Genomic DNA, 17,219 nt, shown 5'->3' with positions numbered 1-17,219 from the left:
GTGCTGCAAGTGGTTGCTACAGGCAACAATGACCATTTTTCTTTTAGATAGTTTTGAGAAATGAGGCCCTGAGAGACTCTGACTTGGGGAGCGCCAACTCTCCTGTTGCGACTGGGGCCGGGATGGATTCCTAGATTACACCAGAGCGCCAGGATTTCCAACCAGCTCATGGTACATCAGGTCTCTATGTCTGAGGGTGGACAGACACACTCCATAATTAGTTATTCCTGTAACCTGCCACTAGTTTATTGTCCGTCAACCAACTACGGGGCAGTCACTGTGCCAGATGATTCCCTATCCACTAGTCAAGTGTTAAAGTGCTACTGCCATTGATGCAGCTTAGGCTAATTTCACACCGGCAAATGTGATATCAGGCCGATGTTGCGCTCAGGAACGAACGATTTTCCCGTGGATGCAAAGCGTTTGTTTAAAAAAAAAAAAAAAAGCCTCACATCACTTCAGGGAAGCAGCGATTGGCAAGTGTTTACTCCTGTTTTTTTTAATGGGAAGCCTCACATCGTATAATGGGTGAGGCATTCCGAGGGACCGCCTAAAGATAGGACATGCTGCGATTTCCCCCCCCCCACATCGTGATGCAGTAGAAAAAGGAATGGGGTTCATGTTCGTGCGATTTTCTCAACCGTGTTAAAGCGGCCTGACTGTTAACCTGACTACAGCAAGTTAAGTGTCCTTTAGGCCGGGCTCACACAACTGCGTTTGCCAGCATGCCGCACACATATAGCTCATGTGCAGGTACACAGCCAGTGGGCAATGACATGCATACTTTCTGCGTGCCACAAATCCCCATAAACTATCTCGGCGTGTATAATACTCACCAAGATAGTGCATGCCGCAATTTTTTTTTTGCACACTATTTTGCATGGCTCGTGTGAGCGGCACAACTGAAGTCTATGGGAGAATGTTGCTGCGTATTACACGTGCAAAAACTGAATGGGTAATACGCAGTGAGCATATGGTTCTGCGAGCCCGGCCTTATGCTACTGTCTTTGGGTGTGGCTGACAGAAGAAAGAGCCCACTGGGGCGAGGAGGACATAATAAGTAGTGTTAATTCACCATTGATAAAGGGGGAAAATTCAACGTTCATCATGACTGTGCCAACACAGTACAGGTAAAGACTAGAGATGAGCGAACGTACTCGGATAAGCACTACTCGTCCGAGTAATGTGCCTTATCCGAGTACCGCTGTGCTCGTCTTGAAAGATTCGGGGAGCGCCGCTGCTGACAGGTGAGTCACAGCGGGGAGCGCGGCAGAGCGGGCGGGAGAGAAGGAGAGAAAGATCTCCCCTCCGTTCCTCCCGGCTCTCCCCTGCAGCTCCCCGCTCCGCGACGCTCCCCGAATCTTTCAAGTCGAGCACAGCGATACTCGGATAAAGCACATTACTCGGACGAGTAGTGCTTATCCGAGTACGTTCGCTCATCTCTAGTAAAGACCCCTGGCAACAGCACTTATACACACATTTATTACCTGAATAAAACATATGCAGGGTCCTTGGAGCACAATTTGATCAACATATATGAGCCCATGTGCAACGTTCAGGCAACCTTTATTCAGATGGGACCCTCTATGGGCCTAAGCCTCCAATGTATTTAGGAAAAGTGGGATCCAGTTATCTACTCTGGGGAAGATAGGGTACACAAATATGGAGGTACAAATGCAACAAAATCAGGCAGCTGTTCCTACATGGCTTGGGTCTTTTCTCCTTAGGGAGATCACCTAGAAGATGGCTGAGGGAGGGGACTTATAAGGTTATTCATGCTCTTCTGGGTCATATGCAAATAAGGGAGATGGAACAATACCTCTGCAGCGCCACCTATTGGAATGTAGCAAGGCTTGTACAAAGAGTCTAACATTGACTTGCAGGAATGTTGCCTTCGAATAGGTGGTGCAGCAGAGGTATTGTTCTATCTCCCTTATAAGCCATGGCTGTGACAAATACAGCACAACCAGACACGCACCTCCACACTCACTATCCTACCAAAAGTATTGACACCCCTATCAGTAGAACGGATGCTACATAAGATGAAGACCCTTGAAAAGGTCAGCCATAGTTTGTTTTGCTTAAAATGCCTCAATTCACAGCATTTACACATGGTATAATTGTGGGTTGTCACATTCGTGGACTAGCGCTTTGTGACATTTCCACTAAAACCCAGATCAACGGTGAATTACATGTTCACAAGGTGAAGGAGAGAGGGGCGTATCACGGCAAAACCAAGAATCGGATAACCCAAAATATTAACTATAAAAAGGGACAAAGGCCAGCTGGGAGGGATGGCTCACAGAGCTTTCCTCTCCACAAGCAAGGAGAAGCTGCAAACAAGGGGAAAGTCGTCAGCAGGAACCTGTAGATCCGGTAGCGTGCAGTTATGGCGCCGCACACAAGCCCTCACCATTCTTCTTAAGTGTCCAATTTTTTTAATTAGGATATTACACTATGCTACCAAAAGTAAGATACCATATACTGACCGCATAGAAATACAAGGTTCCTAGTGCACATTTTGCTAGAACTCCATGGGGCCATGTGCCACATCAAGACAGCCTTTATTCCAATGGGATCCCGACCCAACTCCCTGTGGGTCCAAGGGTACGTTCACACATGCAGTTAATGTTTCTATTTGATGCAGCCTTTGAAGCCAAAAACTGGAATGGATCGCCAAAAAAAATGAAGAGAACTTGTATCTGTCCTGTATTCGCTCTCCTTTTATGACCCTCACCTGGTTTTGGCTTCAAAACTCACAGGAAAAAAAAAAAAAATGACTGAACAAAACCTTCCTGTGTGAACGCATCCAAAGCCTTCAAGTGCATTTAGGGAAAGTGTTGATCCAGCTATATTCTCTAATGAAAAGGTCTGGGGACAGATGGGGAAATAAGGCGCATGGTCGATATGGAGGCAACCGCTCCTCCACAAATGGAACAGCAGATTCAGTCAGCACTTTCTACAAATATATTAAGTGTGGAGGTGCGCATGAGCCGTGGGTGCAGCAAGTACAGGAGCCGAACCATGCTTCATCACTCACACACATCTACTATCTGAATAAAACTGCATAGCTCTACTATACACTACGGCCGGCTTCACACGAGCGCAAGCGTATCTGCAGAACAAAATGATGCTTTTTTTTTTTGCACGCGCATCGGTGTATTTTACTGTCCTTTTTGTCTGCGCAGGCAAAGGCGCATCAATTGAAATTGGTAATTAGTCTTAATGAGTTTCAGATGTATTATTTTTTTCAGCGCAAAACCAGTGTTTCACGCATCTCCTTGCGTGTACATTTGCCCACCCCCATTGACTTCCATTGGGACCAAAATGCGTATGAAAAATAAAGAAATGTGAACAAACCCATTCAAATCAATGGGTGCTATCCTCTGCGTATTGCGCGCACAAAATACGCCCGTGTGTAACCGGCCTAACTGCATGAAAATGCGAGGTTTTAAGCGCATATTTTGATCAAACCAAGTGAACTAGACTATAGCTGTTATTAATTTACTCACTGATTAATTAATACATGATAGTTGAGCTAGGCGCTGTTGACTACCCAGATGTGGCCATTTCCAAAGCACCCTAACCCCATGACAGTAGATGTGTACAACATTATTTAGTACTCTCTACCCCAGGCTGAGTGAGGATTTAAAAAAAAAAAAAAGAAAGAAAAAAGGAAACACACAAACGTTTAAAATGGCCATGTCACCTTGTCACATGACCTTATCAGTAAATAAACGTATTCTTCATAAAGTAATTTGGGAGAGTCTTTTCTAACAGCTGGAGTTGTACCATCCCTCTGCAATGGCCCTTTTACACGGAACAATAATAGTTTAGAATTGTTCAAGCTCCTGCGGGAATCGGAATGGAAGTCGTTTCATGTAAATGCCAGCAGTAACTGTACGAGAGTAGTAAAAGGGGAAAAAACAAACTATAAACTAAGTTACAGGACATAAGATTAGATAATGAAGAGTCCAGAGAGCCTCTTTTCATATTCGCCCAGTCTTTCCACTTCTGAACGACTGTCTGCTTACTGTGAATGAAGGCAAGCGGGCGACCGCTCCTCCGCCGCTCCGCCTTCATGCCGGCAGCACAGGAGCGAGCATCACTGGGACGAGCTATCAGGCAAAGTTTGCCTAATAGCTCGTCCCATGAAAAAGGGCCATTATTCCTCCTTGAAATGTACTGACAACTGGGTGTTACCAGTTTAGGGTGTGCTTACACAGCAACACCATCAGCACTGATTGGGCACTATCAGAATGGGCATGACACGCCCCCAACTGGTAACACCCAGATGTCAATGCAATTGTAGGAGTAAAAGAGGAACTGTACAATAGAGATGTAAGAAAAGATCCTCCAGAATTGTTCTATTATGAGGAACACAAGTATTGACCAACACAGACCCACGAGGAGAGGTCAAATTTAATGCAATTGTTTATATGCAATCTATAACAAGTCTTCAAAATTTGCATGGAGTCATTGATGCCCATCAAGCTGAGCCTGTGCCTGCTGAAAGCATGCCATCTCAGCCGGTGTCCTCAGGTACTGTTCTATCTCGCTGTCCGAAATGTCCTCATCTCCAGAAATGTGGTGGAGGTTATTGGGAAAAGCTGTAGAATGTTGTCTCTTTCTTGGCTTGGCCATGCATGGAGGAAGGAAGGGGGCGACAGGAGACTGCTGGGCAGAAGACTCGCACTCTTCAGATTCTGAGGAGGACATCTCCACAGCTTCCAGAGCCTTCCTGAGAAGGTAATTCTTGTGTTTTAAGATGTCACCCAAGTGATAGACCACCGTTTTTTTATTTAGGGTTGCCTTCAGCCAGGGGAGCTGTGAGGCCAACTTTATGCAGCTTTCTTTAAGTTCTTTCAATCGCTTTACCGCCGGAGAAGGCAATTCTGTTTCAGACAACTTGCAAAACCGAAGAAAAGGACATGACCATCGTTGTGCGGGTTTATGGGACTGCCAAGACAGGTAGACAGCTGCAGTTATCATGGGAATAGGCTGACGGCCAGTGATGAGCCACGTCTCACTGGCCAACTCCAGGAGTTGTGACGTCCGATCCAATATTCTATCCAGATTCTCTGCATAGTCCGTGGGTGCGGACTGACAATCCTGGAATAACCGGAAACTGCAAAGAATAAAAACATTATAAAATACAGGGCATCCCACTCACTTGGAGACCAAGCAACTTAAATATAGAGTGCTTGGTCCTGGGCTTTAGTCCCTGCTAATAGCAAAAAAAATACGGCACAGGATTAAACCCTTTCTGCTTGATTGTAGCAGCAAACAGGTCTGGTTGTCAGCTGTTAGTCGCAGCAGAGAACCCGGAGTATTTTTAACCACTTCTGCCTTCTCCTTTCCCAGGTACATAGCGCTCAATGAGCGCTATGTACTTAAAAAGTGAAGGTGGTGAAGCCAACAGAACCTTCCGGCATTCGGAATTTCATACGCGCAATACAGCCCAGTGCTTCCTGTCCTCCCATCATGCACTGCTCACAGGATGTTGGAAGCTACAGACAGGGAAAAAGTAGTAAATGTGGACAAGATGTTAGAGGCCTTTGTTGTGCAAATATGCAGAAACACGCACGCCGAGATACGGAAATGTGAACGAACCCATTGAAATCAGTGGGTTGTATTCTCTGCGTATTGTGCACACAAGTATGTCCGTGTGAAGCCGGCCTTAGAAGCAGCAAAAATCAGCAGCTGTAAGGGTGGTTTCACTCCCGCACTGGGAATTTTGCTTTCCTGCTTCCTTTGGGGAGCAAGAGAGGGGAATCTCCGTGGCCAAATGGTTCTGTCTCTGGACAGACCTGAACAGCGCTGGGCGGACCCCACTGATTATAATGGGGTCCGCTAGCTTTCCATTCAGCTGCCTGGTTTTGAGGCGGAAGAATAAATGCTGCATGTAGTGCATTTTCTTCCAGCATTTGGAGACAGATCTGCGACGGAACCCCCAAACGTAGATGTGAAACCACCATAATGGATCTGAGTAACTCTGACAAGGGCTATTCTGTGATGGCTGGAAGACTGGGTCAGAAGATCTCCAAAACAGCAGGTCTTGTGGGGTGTTCCTAGTACCGTATATAGTGGCTCATACCTACAAAAAGTGGCCCAGGAAAGGAAAACGAATCTACCCACGACAGTCAAGGAAAAACAAAGTTTATGGTGATGAATTACATACATAGTAGGTTAGGCTGAAGGGAGACAATGTCCATCTAGTTCAGCCTGCTTCCACCCCCCCCCCCTTGAATTGGCCTCCAAATCCCCAGATCTACATACGATTGGGCATTTGTGGGATGTGAGAAAAAAAAAAAAAAAAAGTTTGATGCACGGAGGCCCCACTTAACAAAATAAAGGATCTGTTGGCAACATCTTGGTGCCAGATATCACAGGACGCCTACAAATGTCTTGATGGGTCAGAGCTGCTTCAGCAGCAGAAGGGGAATCTACACAATGTCATGGCGGACTGGTGTATAATATTTAATCGATTATTCACCACTCGTTATATGCATTTGACATTTTTGATTATAGGTTATATTTGCGTTCGCCATCTAGCATGTCCCTGACCTTTGTATTTTTGCCCTTTGGTCGTGTACATCACCAGCCAGCAGGTTTATGATTAATGGTTACAGAGAATATTTAGGTCCTAAAACGGAATAAGGGCGGCTTCACGCCTGAGTCGGGGGGTTCCGGTTTCCTGGTGCGTTTGGGGAGCAGGAGAAGAAAATCCCTGCGACCGAAAGGCTCCATCTAATGACGGAACCGAACAGAACTCATTGACTATAATGGGTTCCTTTTGCTTTCCGACTTTTAGCAGGAAGAAAGAGTGCTCCATACTGGATTTGCGGCAGAACCTCCGGCCAGAGATGCTAACGCAGATGTGGAACCATCAGTTTTCACACTCTGCATTATACAATCTGTCACCATCTATCCCAGTGTTTCCCAACTCCGGTTCTCAAGGCACCCCAACAGGTCATGTTTTCAGGATTTCCTCAGTATTGTACAGGTGATGAAATTATTGTCAGTGCCTCAGACATTGCCACAGGTGTTCTTACTATAGGAGATCCTGAAAACATGACCTGTTGGGAAACACTGATCTACCCTATATTACCTTTGGCAGTGACTTTTGGCCAGATCCTGAATGCTCATCAACGGCACATCCACCTTCAGCGCTTGAACCAGGTCCATGAAGACACTGGAGAGGAGTTCATATTTGGAGTAAAGCATGGAGGAGATGGTGGCGAGTGTGAGAGGCCATCGATGTTGCCTACATGTTAAGTATACGCAGCATCCCAAGACGGCTTCCTTCTTCTCCTTCCTGACAGAGTGGCACAAGGGGAGGTAGAAGGCACTTTCATAATAAGACACTGCGGCATCTGCAAAGGTGTCTGGAAGTCTAAGAACTCTACAAAGATGCCGGACACGGATAATACCTGGTGGGAAGGAGACAGAGTGCACAAGTTTAATGTCACACTTTACAAAGTGGGAGCCCCCCCTAGTGAGCTCCTCGCTGTGAATCCCTACTGGGCTGACGTGGAAAACCACCAAATATTGCATCCCCAAAAACTCAACATTGCATCAGTGGCGGGGATCTATATATATAAAATTGAATGTATGCGTGTCTGTCTGTCTGTGTGTGTGTTTGTCCTTTATGCGCTACTACACCATTCATCCGATCGCCATGAAACTTTGGGAAGTTGTTGAGTACACTCCTGGGAAGATTATAGGCATAGTACAACTATCCTACGATAAATGGCGCACGTGCGAGCATCGACAGTTACGCCCCCCCCCACGTAGATCGTTCGATTTCCATCACTGCCACTAATTCTCTCACTTCGCGATGTCCTAGAAACATGACATTTGGCACGAGCATTGATTATGTCATAAATAGGAAAAGTTAATGGGTCCCAACTCGATTATTCAATTCTAAGCGCCAAAGAATTAGCGTCCAAATTTTACGTACGGAATGTAATTTTCTCACATAGAAACTTGAAATTTGGCACGAGCATTGAATATGTCATAAATAGGAAAAGGTAATGGGTCCCAAGTCGATCATTCAATTCTAGCGCAAAACAATTAGCGTCCAAATTTTACGTACGGAATCTAATTCTCTCATTTCCTGATGTCATCTATATATATATGAATGTCTGTCTGTCTCTCTGTCCTTTTGCCATCCAATTGCCATGAGACTTTGGGAAGTTGTTGAGTACACTCCTGGGAAGATTACTGGCATAGTACAACTATCCTACGATAGGTGCCGCGCGTGCGAGCATCGTCACCAGTTATGTCCCCCAGACAAAGATCATTTGATTTCCATCTCAAGCACGAAAGCAAAAGGCATTACAAGCAACGGGAAGAGTGTTCAACTACAAGATGATGCATCCGCCGAACATTTCGCAAGACAATTGCTGGATATTGAGAATGCTGAGGTAACATGAAAGCTGCGCTGTGATTGGTTGCTATTTCTTATACTGCTGAGGTAACATGAAAGCTGCGCTGTGATTGGTGGCTACTTCTTATACTACTGAGGTTGCATGAAAGCTGTGCTGCGATTCGTTGTTATATATTTTACCACTGAGGTAACATGAAAGCTGCGCTGTGATTGGTTGCTATATATAATACCGCAGAGGTAACATGAAAGCTGCGCTGTGATTGGTTGCTATTTTTGATATTGCTGAGGCAGAATAAAGGTTGCGCTGTGATTGGTTGTTATTTCTCTTACTGCTGAGGTAACATGAAAGCTGCGCTGTGATTGGTTGTTATCTAGATATATAAAAACGAATGAATGTATGTCTGTCTGTCTTCGCAGCAACGCGCGACGGGTAAGCTAGTCTGAAATAAAGCAGTCACTTACATACATATCAGTAAAAAGGTCCTGAGATGACGCCCAAAATTGAATTAAAAAGTGGTCTTCTTGAGGGTGGTCTTCTTTAAGGGGGTGTATCAGCTATCTATATATATATATTTTTTAACTAATTTAGGCCGCCTGCACATGGGTGGATTAGCATTGTGGAATCCAGCGCGGGTGTTCTGCTCTGGGCTCCGCAGCAAATACCGCCCATAGCATGCAATGACAAATGCTTTTTCCTTCACACAAGCGGAAATCTATTGCAATTTTCTGCTTGTGGAGGAAAAAATAAAAATAAAAAAATAAAAATAATAAGAATAAGTCACAGCATGCTCCATTCTTGCACCGATTCATCGCAGACGGCTTTCATTGAAGTCAACGGAAGCTGTCCGATCTGCGACCCTTCTGCAATTGACTTTGCGGAAAGGCCGCGGATCTTGCCTCATCGCTAGGCGATGACGCAGGAGTTTAAAAATAAATAAATAAAAATCTGTACTGCGCATGTCCGACCAGGTCCACACGGACGCTGCCGCCAGGGCCGAATTCCACATGCGGGATCTGACCTGCCCGTGTGCAAGCGGCCTAAAACCAAACATCAAAACATTTTAGATTTTTCTAATCCAATGTTATTTTTCCGACTGAGATTTATACGATTACGGGCGGCCATCTTTCCCTAGCTTTGTAGCAGCTTTACAGTGGACAGGAGCTGACCTGTGACTTTTATGGTGGACTGTTCTAGACATGATCTGTGACATGGGCAAAGCTCACCGTGCAGGGAGGAAGAGGAGGTGAGCTATGACCATTACCTATTGTGAATGGTGGATCCAGTGTTATCTAGATATAGGTGTTACCTTTCATCATAATTCTCCCAGTGATAATGACGACTCCTGAAAGGTTTTCTCTTCAGAAAAGAAAGTGCCAGACCATTAGCCTTAATGGTAGGTGTGAAAACTGCAGGATTTGTGTTTTAATATACAGCACTGTGCTGCTTGGGGGTAAAGAGTGGTCATGCCAAATATGGATGGGATTTAAGTTTCCATTTTGTTCATTCACTTTGCATTTTGCTAATTGACAAATGATTAACGCTTCTATTTATGAAAACATTCTTACTTTGCAGCATTTTTCTACTCCTGCCTAAACTTTTACACTGTACTGTAGATCGCGACATTTAGAAAATAACCAAAAATGTTTAAAAACTTGATACAATGGGTCATTTTCTTATGTCACCTCCCCTTTAATAAAGAACATCTCTCCCTCTATATGGCTGTTAAAAAAAAAAAACAGCCACTAGAGCTAAGAGCTAATTAGCAATATGTTGCTGCTGCCTCATTGCCGGTTTACTAATACATGGGCAGTTGTGAGTTTTGGGTGTAAATCCTTTTTAAATGAGAAAAAAAATACAAAGAATCAAGAACACATTTCAAAATCTATAAAGCCCCGGCAAACCATTAGAGAGACTCTCGGCTACTTTGAGCCTATTAGCCAAGTTGATGGGTGGAGTAGCCGACACTCTGGATGCAAGTTATACTTACCCTTCCAGTGGTTGGCACTCAGACCCGCCGGCATATGGTCACCTGCTATTTAGTCCTCTCATCCTATATGTATGAGGGAACGTCAGGGGAAGCAGGTATAAGGCATACGTCCCGGATCAGCGGGTCAGCTACATAGGCTAAGAGTAGCGGACAGAATCCCTTTAGACCCCACAATCTGCATCAGACTCATAACAAGAGAGGAGCGGCCAAACACGGCCGACGACACTTACCACGGAGTTTAGATCGGCTGATCGTCTCATTCTGTCCAGTGCTTTCTCTAAGCGGCACCGCTGTGAAGAAAACCAGAAACAGGAGGACTGTGAAAACCTGTGCGCACGGAAGTGGAGGCAAAATTAAAGGAACAGCACCGTAAACCAAGTTATGGTAGGTGATGGGGAGCAGGGGGGTATGTTTTTTATTTTTGTTAATCTCACCCGAAGATCGCATGCGACACGTAAATGTGTCTCTTCTCAGATTGTCATGCACACACTCACCCATAGACTTATCCACAAGAGTCAGACTTCTGTGCGGCGCCGCTCCATTGACTTTAGTGAGGCAGATAGCGGAGCACAAACACTCCGCTATCTGCCTGCGCCATTGAGAAAAATCCAGCCGCTGCAGAAATGGGAGACTGTGACTTGAACTGTAAAACAGGGAGGGGGAGGGGTGGGGATGAGTAGAGGGGACATAGGTCCCCCATTCGTGGATCAGTGAGGGGCCCAGACATTGGAACCCACTGTGTAGCTGCATACGGGCGATCACGATAGAGAAAGATCGCAGCAATACAGCAATTCTGCTCAGGAGATGTCTGAGCGTCTGCGCTGCTTTTTCCTTGCAAAAATATCACTGCGGCTCGCGATTCTCACGAGAAAGATAATAGGACTTTCTAATGTTAAAAACGCATTGCATGAAAATCGCAAGTTCGTGCGTTTCAATGTGATAAAACGAAGGCTCCATAGGGATACATGGGTGATAAAAAAAAAAAAAAACACGCAGGATAGGACATGCCGCGTTTTTGTTTTTTTTTTCCCCCCCCCCCACACACATCGCGGGTGTGAAAACTTTGTAAATGTAAAGGAAACCATTGAAAAGCATGGGGCTTAATAATTCTGTGTTTTCATGTGCGATTTTTATCGCCCGTGTGAGGCCTCATGTCCACGGGGAAAATCAGGCCCACTCCGGATTCTCCATGTAGAATCTGCAGCGGGTCCCTCCTGCCCCGCGGACATAAGCGCTGAAAAGAAGAATTAATAAGAATAAACTTACCCGCAGCGGACCGTGCAGATCTTCTCTTCTCCGCGCCAGATCTTTTTTCTTCGGCCGGCAGACGTGTTTGGCATGTCGGCGGCGTGCCGCGCGCATGCGCCGGGCACATCCGTTGGGCCGAAGAAAGAAGATCCGGCCGCGAAGAAGAGAAGATCTGCACGGTCCGCTGCGGGTAAGTTTATTCTTATTTTAGGTCTCCCGCGGATACGGACGGCTTCCAAAGGCCTCAATAGAAGCCTGCGAGAGCCGTCCCCGCGGGAGACCCGCACGAAAATGGAGCATGTCACGTTTTTTACATGCTCCATTTTTTTTTTTTCTATTCACTTTAATTGACCATCTGCGGGTATTTATCTACCCGCGGGTGGTCAATGCATCCCTATGGGGTGCGGATCCGCATGCGGGAGAAGAGTTAAAATCCGCTGCGGATTTTAATTCTTCTTTTCCCCGTGGACATGAGGCCTTAAACCAGCTTTCATCCACTTTACTTTTCCAGCGCCGCATCTCTGTGAGGGCTCGGTGTTTTTGCGGGACGTGTTGACATAATATATTCAGATATTCTAGTAGAGAAGACCGCGAGGCTGAAGAATAGGAATGGACTGAAAAACTAAAACTTTTTACCTGGAATGAAATGGGGGGAAAAAAAATGCAGTTGCACAATCCCTTGGGACAGTCACTTTTACAGCATTTATGGTGCAGTCCAGATTGCAGGTGACCTTCGTTCTGCGGGTCGGTATGATTACGATATCAAATTTATGCAGTTTGTGTTTTACTACTTTTAAAGGTAAACAAACTTTTTTCAAAAGTTGCTCTCCGTCACCATTTATTTTTCGCCAACCGGGCTGTGTGAGGTCTGCCTATTTTGCAGGGCGAGCTGTAGATTTTATTAGTACCATTTTGGAAAAATGGAAAAAGGGTCTTTTGGAGCCTTTTACTTCTTCCCACCCATGCGGGACTTGTACTTATTTCATTATTGCAGTCTACAATGATTTTCAATGTTGCCTATTAAGCGCCGCCCGTGGCAAGGCTTAACAGACATCCATACATGTCCCCCCTGCATATATCTATATTAAACCCCAGTTTGGCACTAACAACCAATCAGGTTGAATCAGGGAACCCAAACAACCAATGAGGTTGAATCACACAAGCCAAACAACCAATGAGATTGCTGGAATTGTGAATCACAGCCAATGAGGTTGCTGGAATTGCTGCATAGTGCCGAACTGGGCTCTGGGCTGCCATGCTAGCCCGTCTCAGTGTGGAGTGGGAAGCGATGCCCCCTCCAGCTGATGGTTTAAACATGCGTACAGCTTTGACCTCAGCATCTTTATAATTAATTGCCGAGCCAGCTCCGACCACAGTGGCTTTTTGCTGTCAAAAACTGCAGCTAGCTGTCAACTATAAAGTGGAGCTACCCCCCAAGCCCTCTTCATCACCACATGATGTATATTTATGTGGTGTGGTCAGAAAGGGGTTACATATTTTCATAAAGTTTTCTAAATGAGAGAAACCTGTCTGCTGCCCATAGCAACCAATAACAGCTTTCAATTTTTACAGTGGGCCTTATAAATAAGTTTCATAACAGGAAGGCTGCACTGTGATAGGTTGCTATGGGCAACAGAGACCATTTTAATAAATTGCGCTTCAGTGGCCAATCAGATAGCTCCTTTCACTCTCCGACCTGCACTGTAAACTGGATGCTCATTGGCTGCTCAGCGCAATTAGGTTTTCCTAAGAGCGTCCTCCTCCCACCTTGCAGGAAGCTCTCCTCGCTGTGTGTGGTGGTGAGCGCCCCCTCTGTTAGGATGTAGCCGCAGTCCGCGCACACCAGCTGCTCCTGCGAGTAGTGCGCGTCCTCCACAATCTCACTGGAGCCGCAGTCCGGACACCTTCTACTAGCCGACATCCTTACACCAGCAAGGATGCAGCAGTCACCAAGGAAACAGTCCCGTTCACTCTTATACTTCCGCCTAGCATGCATCCGCCATGTTGTCTTGTCCCATTCAACTGCCGTCTATGACACTTGGCTTCAAGAAAATGGCCGCCGAGTTCTAAAACTCGAGACGTTATTAAGCGGCTAGCGGTGTGACGTCACCTCCTGCTCTAGGCTTGGTCCCTTTAGTGATAGGCGCAGGTAAATACAACCGTGGACGCTAGGTGGCGCTGTGGTATTAGGCTTTTATGTACTGCTCGGTAGTGCCCATAATGCACATACAGAAATGCAGTATATGCATACCGTATTACATACATAGGGGTAGAGTGGAGACCATTCTCATCAAATGTTATTTGTCAAAACCCCGTAGTGACCAGACTGTTTCTTGTCTTTCATTTTCACAATCATCAAAAACCATTTTTTTCATCGCCAAACGAGGCCTTGTGTTTAACCCTTTCCAATCCACTGTCTGACGTCTAAAGACATTCTGATTGAAGGCTGTACAGCTCCGATTTTAGAAGATGTCCGGCAGGGTATTCTTACTGTATATTACTGGCCACTCTGTTGTTGGGGGGCCTGTCCAGCATGTCCCATACCGCAGTACTGGCTTTAGCCAGCAGACGGCGCCATTGTATAATGGCAGAAAGAGAAAGCCCCCTAGGAAACCCTGAATCCAAAATTGGATTGCCCAGGGTTAATGGGAAGAGTAGATGTTACCTGTATTGTGTAGGTCAATGCACTTATGGTAATCCCATATTAGGGGGCGTTCACACATAGGGGGATTCTCCTATAGCTGAAGATCCACACCATCTGTGTGCATTTTAGCGTGGATTCGCAGCAGGCGTCACTCCTTCAACTGAAAGGATAAAAACTGCCGTGAATCTGCATCCAAACCCTCCGTGTGTGAATGTACCCTGAGGCTGGATTCACACCGCCGGATTTGCGCAGGAAATACACAGTGAATAGAACCATTCTTCCAGGGTGAATAATCCCAATTTGGATAGCCTCTCGGGGTATTCCAGTCCCGTCATTCCATGTATTAGTTTAGTTGCCCTTCTTTGAACCCCCTCCAGTACTGTGACATCTTTCCTGAGCACCGGTGACCAGAACTTTGCGCTGTATTCCATGTGAGGCCTGACAAGTGCCTTATATAATGGAAGGATGATGTTCTCGGCCCTCGCCCCTATACCTCTTTTAATGCCCCCCAAGACTATTTGCCTTTGCAGCAGCTGACTGGCATTGGTTACTCCTGTTTAGTCTACAACCCACTAATACCCCCAGATCTTTTTCCATCTCAGTTTTCCCTAGCAGTACCCCATTTAGTGTATACTGGTGACATCCCTTTCTCCTGCCCATGTGCATAACCTTACATTTATTAACATTGACCTTTATTTACCATTTTTCTGCCCAAGCCCCCAGTTTATCCAGGTCCATTTGTAGCCGCACATTGTCCTCCGTTGTATTCATATAATTTTGTGTCATCTGCAAATATTGATATTTTACTGTGCAGCCCCTCTATCAGGTCATTGATAAATATATTGAACAGAATGGGGCCTAATACTGAACCCTGTGGCACCCCGCTAGTGACGGTGGCCCAATCAGAGTACGAACCATTTATTACCACCCTCTGCTTTCTATCTCTGAGCCAGTCCCTTACCCAGATACACACGTGATCACCCAGTCCAAGCTGCCTTATTTTGTATATCAACCTATTATGCAGCACAGTGTCAAATGTCAAATGACATGGAGGAGTGCTGCACATCGCCGATAGCATGGGGTGGGGAGTGGGGTGAGTCTGAGCAGCGGAATAGCACAGCACTTCATTGGGTTGAAGATCAGCATGCTGGGACTGAAGGAGCACACCACATCACCGATAGCAGGGGGGGGGAGAGCAGCAGAGCACTTCAGCGGGCTGAAGATCACCACACTGCTAGGTCCTTAAAAAATGCAGCCAATTGGGAGCTAGGGGCTTGACTGAGACGTTCCTCCAGGCAAGCCCTGTCAAACCCATAGCTTCCGGTGGTGAGAAGGTACAATAGTACCCTGGTATACTAAACTGCAGTACCTATACAGTGTGGTGTACTATACTGTTGACAGCTCTCTTACAACTGTAGCTGGGGCATCCATAGGAGCCCCAGTTACAGGGAAAAACATCCTCCTGTGATGACAATAGTCACTGGCAGAGCTGATCAGGATCTGCTAGGAACCTGCATATCTGTCTTGGCAGAGGGCACCCAGCAGTCATGTTATCGCCGGATGGAATAGCGGAAGTAAGACTTTCGCTTTCTCATGTTGGAAAAATGCTTTTGCCTTCTCCTTCGGGCTCCCAACTATCACTGACAGCCAAGGACCCGACCTGCTCCTGCTACCTTGCTGGGATTAAAGCCCAGGACCAAGCACCGTAAATTTACCGTGCTTGGTCCTTAAGGGGTTATTTTTTTGTCCACCTCCTTGTTTGCTAACAATGCAGTTCCTCTTTGGAGTAAGGTCCTGGTCCTATATGTTGGTGCAATCAGAGCTGGGGCCTCCTCTCTCCATGGGCCCCAATGGGCCTCTGTGATACATACAACCTTGTTGTCACTCATAGGCTATAATGGTATCTGCTTAATGTGTATATCATGACCTACATGTTGAAATGGATGCCTGTGACGGATACCATACTGGGGTGCCGAAAAAACATGTACAGGTTCTAACTGGACTCGATGAGATGGAGTAGTGCAGTCCAATTGTTCAGTGTAAATGCATGCCAAGCGAACGATGTTCAATCACTATTTCACCGCCGGTCACAGGCTCCTTCCACTATATCTTGTTGTGAAAAAGTTATAGAAGAGCCAAAAACATGAGGACCTCGGGTTGTAATTCCTGGCCGGGCCTATCAGCAGCAGCCATAGTATACAGCTATGTAGTGTTGTGCATGTGCGGACGGCCCACGGACGATTAGTATAGGAGCGGTAATCAGAGCGCGAGACGTAACATTTACACATACAGGCCAGTCCAAAAATAAAGGGCATCCATTGCCCTCCTGCATATGTGCCATTGCACGCGAATCAGCGCTATGTATTTGCAGGGCTTTTTGTGATGCTTTTATTCTGTTTTGGTGCTTTTTTTTGGGGGGGGGGGTCAGTACTTTTTTCTTTTTTTTTTTTCAAAACACAGCGGGGCAGATTTATTAATCCCCTCTAATATTTAAACAATGTAAACTTAAATCATCATCCATCATCAGACTTCCTAATTGATCACAATAGCACAATGACTATGGATACAATCACGTGGATAAGTAAGTGCACAGCCGATAGACGTCACCACTGAACTATTTCCCGCCACTAACTAGAAAATTAAAGCTCCACTTATGTTTAATAGAGGCTTTGATGAGGCATGAAGAAGGTATCATTATAAATCAAGATTGTTATTCCGGCAATGAGACAAGGCGAGGTCGAGTGAGATTCCTATTCTGGGCGTCACAGATGAGCTTCTTGGGTTATCTACAGTATGGTGTTGTGTAAGGAGGACCTCGTGATTGCCACAAGAACATGTACAATGTCTTCCAGTCTTTGGGATACAGAAGAGGATTCACAGCGACTTCTAGGAAAAGCTGCTTACTCTATTCTTGGTCATCGAGTTATAGCCCGGTAAAGCCATTCTG

The 17,219-nt window shown here is 45.8% G+C and overlaps 1 protein-coding gene across 1 annotated transcript; it reads right to left on the bottom strand.

The window, feature by feature from the left end:
- Positions 1 to 3,490: 3,490 nt before the first annotated feature.
- Positions 3,491 to 13,623, bottom strand: BRF2 (BRF2 RNA polymerase III transcription initiation factor subunit). The gene is made up of 4 exons (XM_066592996.1): positions 13,396 to 13,623; positions 10,611 to 10,670; positions 7,112 to 7,433; positions 3,491 to 5,128 (listed from the first exon to the last, which is right to left on the bottom strand). Exons 1-4 carry the CDS (start codon positions 13,547 to 13,549, stop codon positions 4,477 to 4,479), a joined length of 1,188 nt encoding a protein of 395 aa, XP_066449093.1. The 5' UTR covers positions 13,550 to 13,623; the 3' UTR covers positions 3,491 to 4,476.
- Between the last annotated feature and the right edge of the window lie 3,596 nt (positions 13,624 to 17,219).

This window comes from Eleutherodactylus coqui, chromosome 2 (assembly GCF_035609145.1).
Source record: "Eleutherodactylus coqui strain aEleCoq1 chromosome 2, aEleCoq1.hap1, whole genome shotgun sequence".
NCBI classification, from domain to species: Eukaryota; Metazoa; Chordata; class Amphibia; order Anura; family Eleutherodactylidae; genus Eleutherodactylus; species Eleutherodactylus coqui.
Note: the sequence above shows the minus strand (reverse complement) of the source record. Positions and strands in the feature narration are given on the sequence as shown.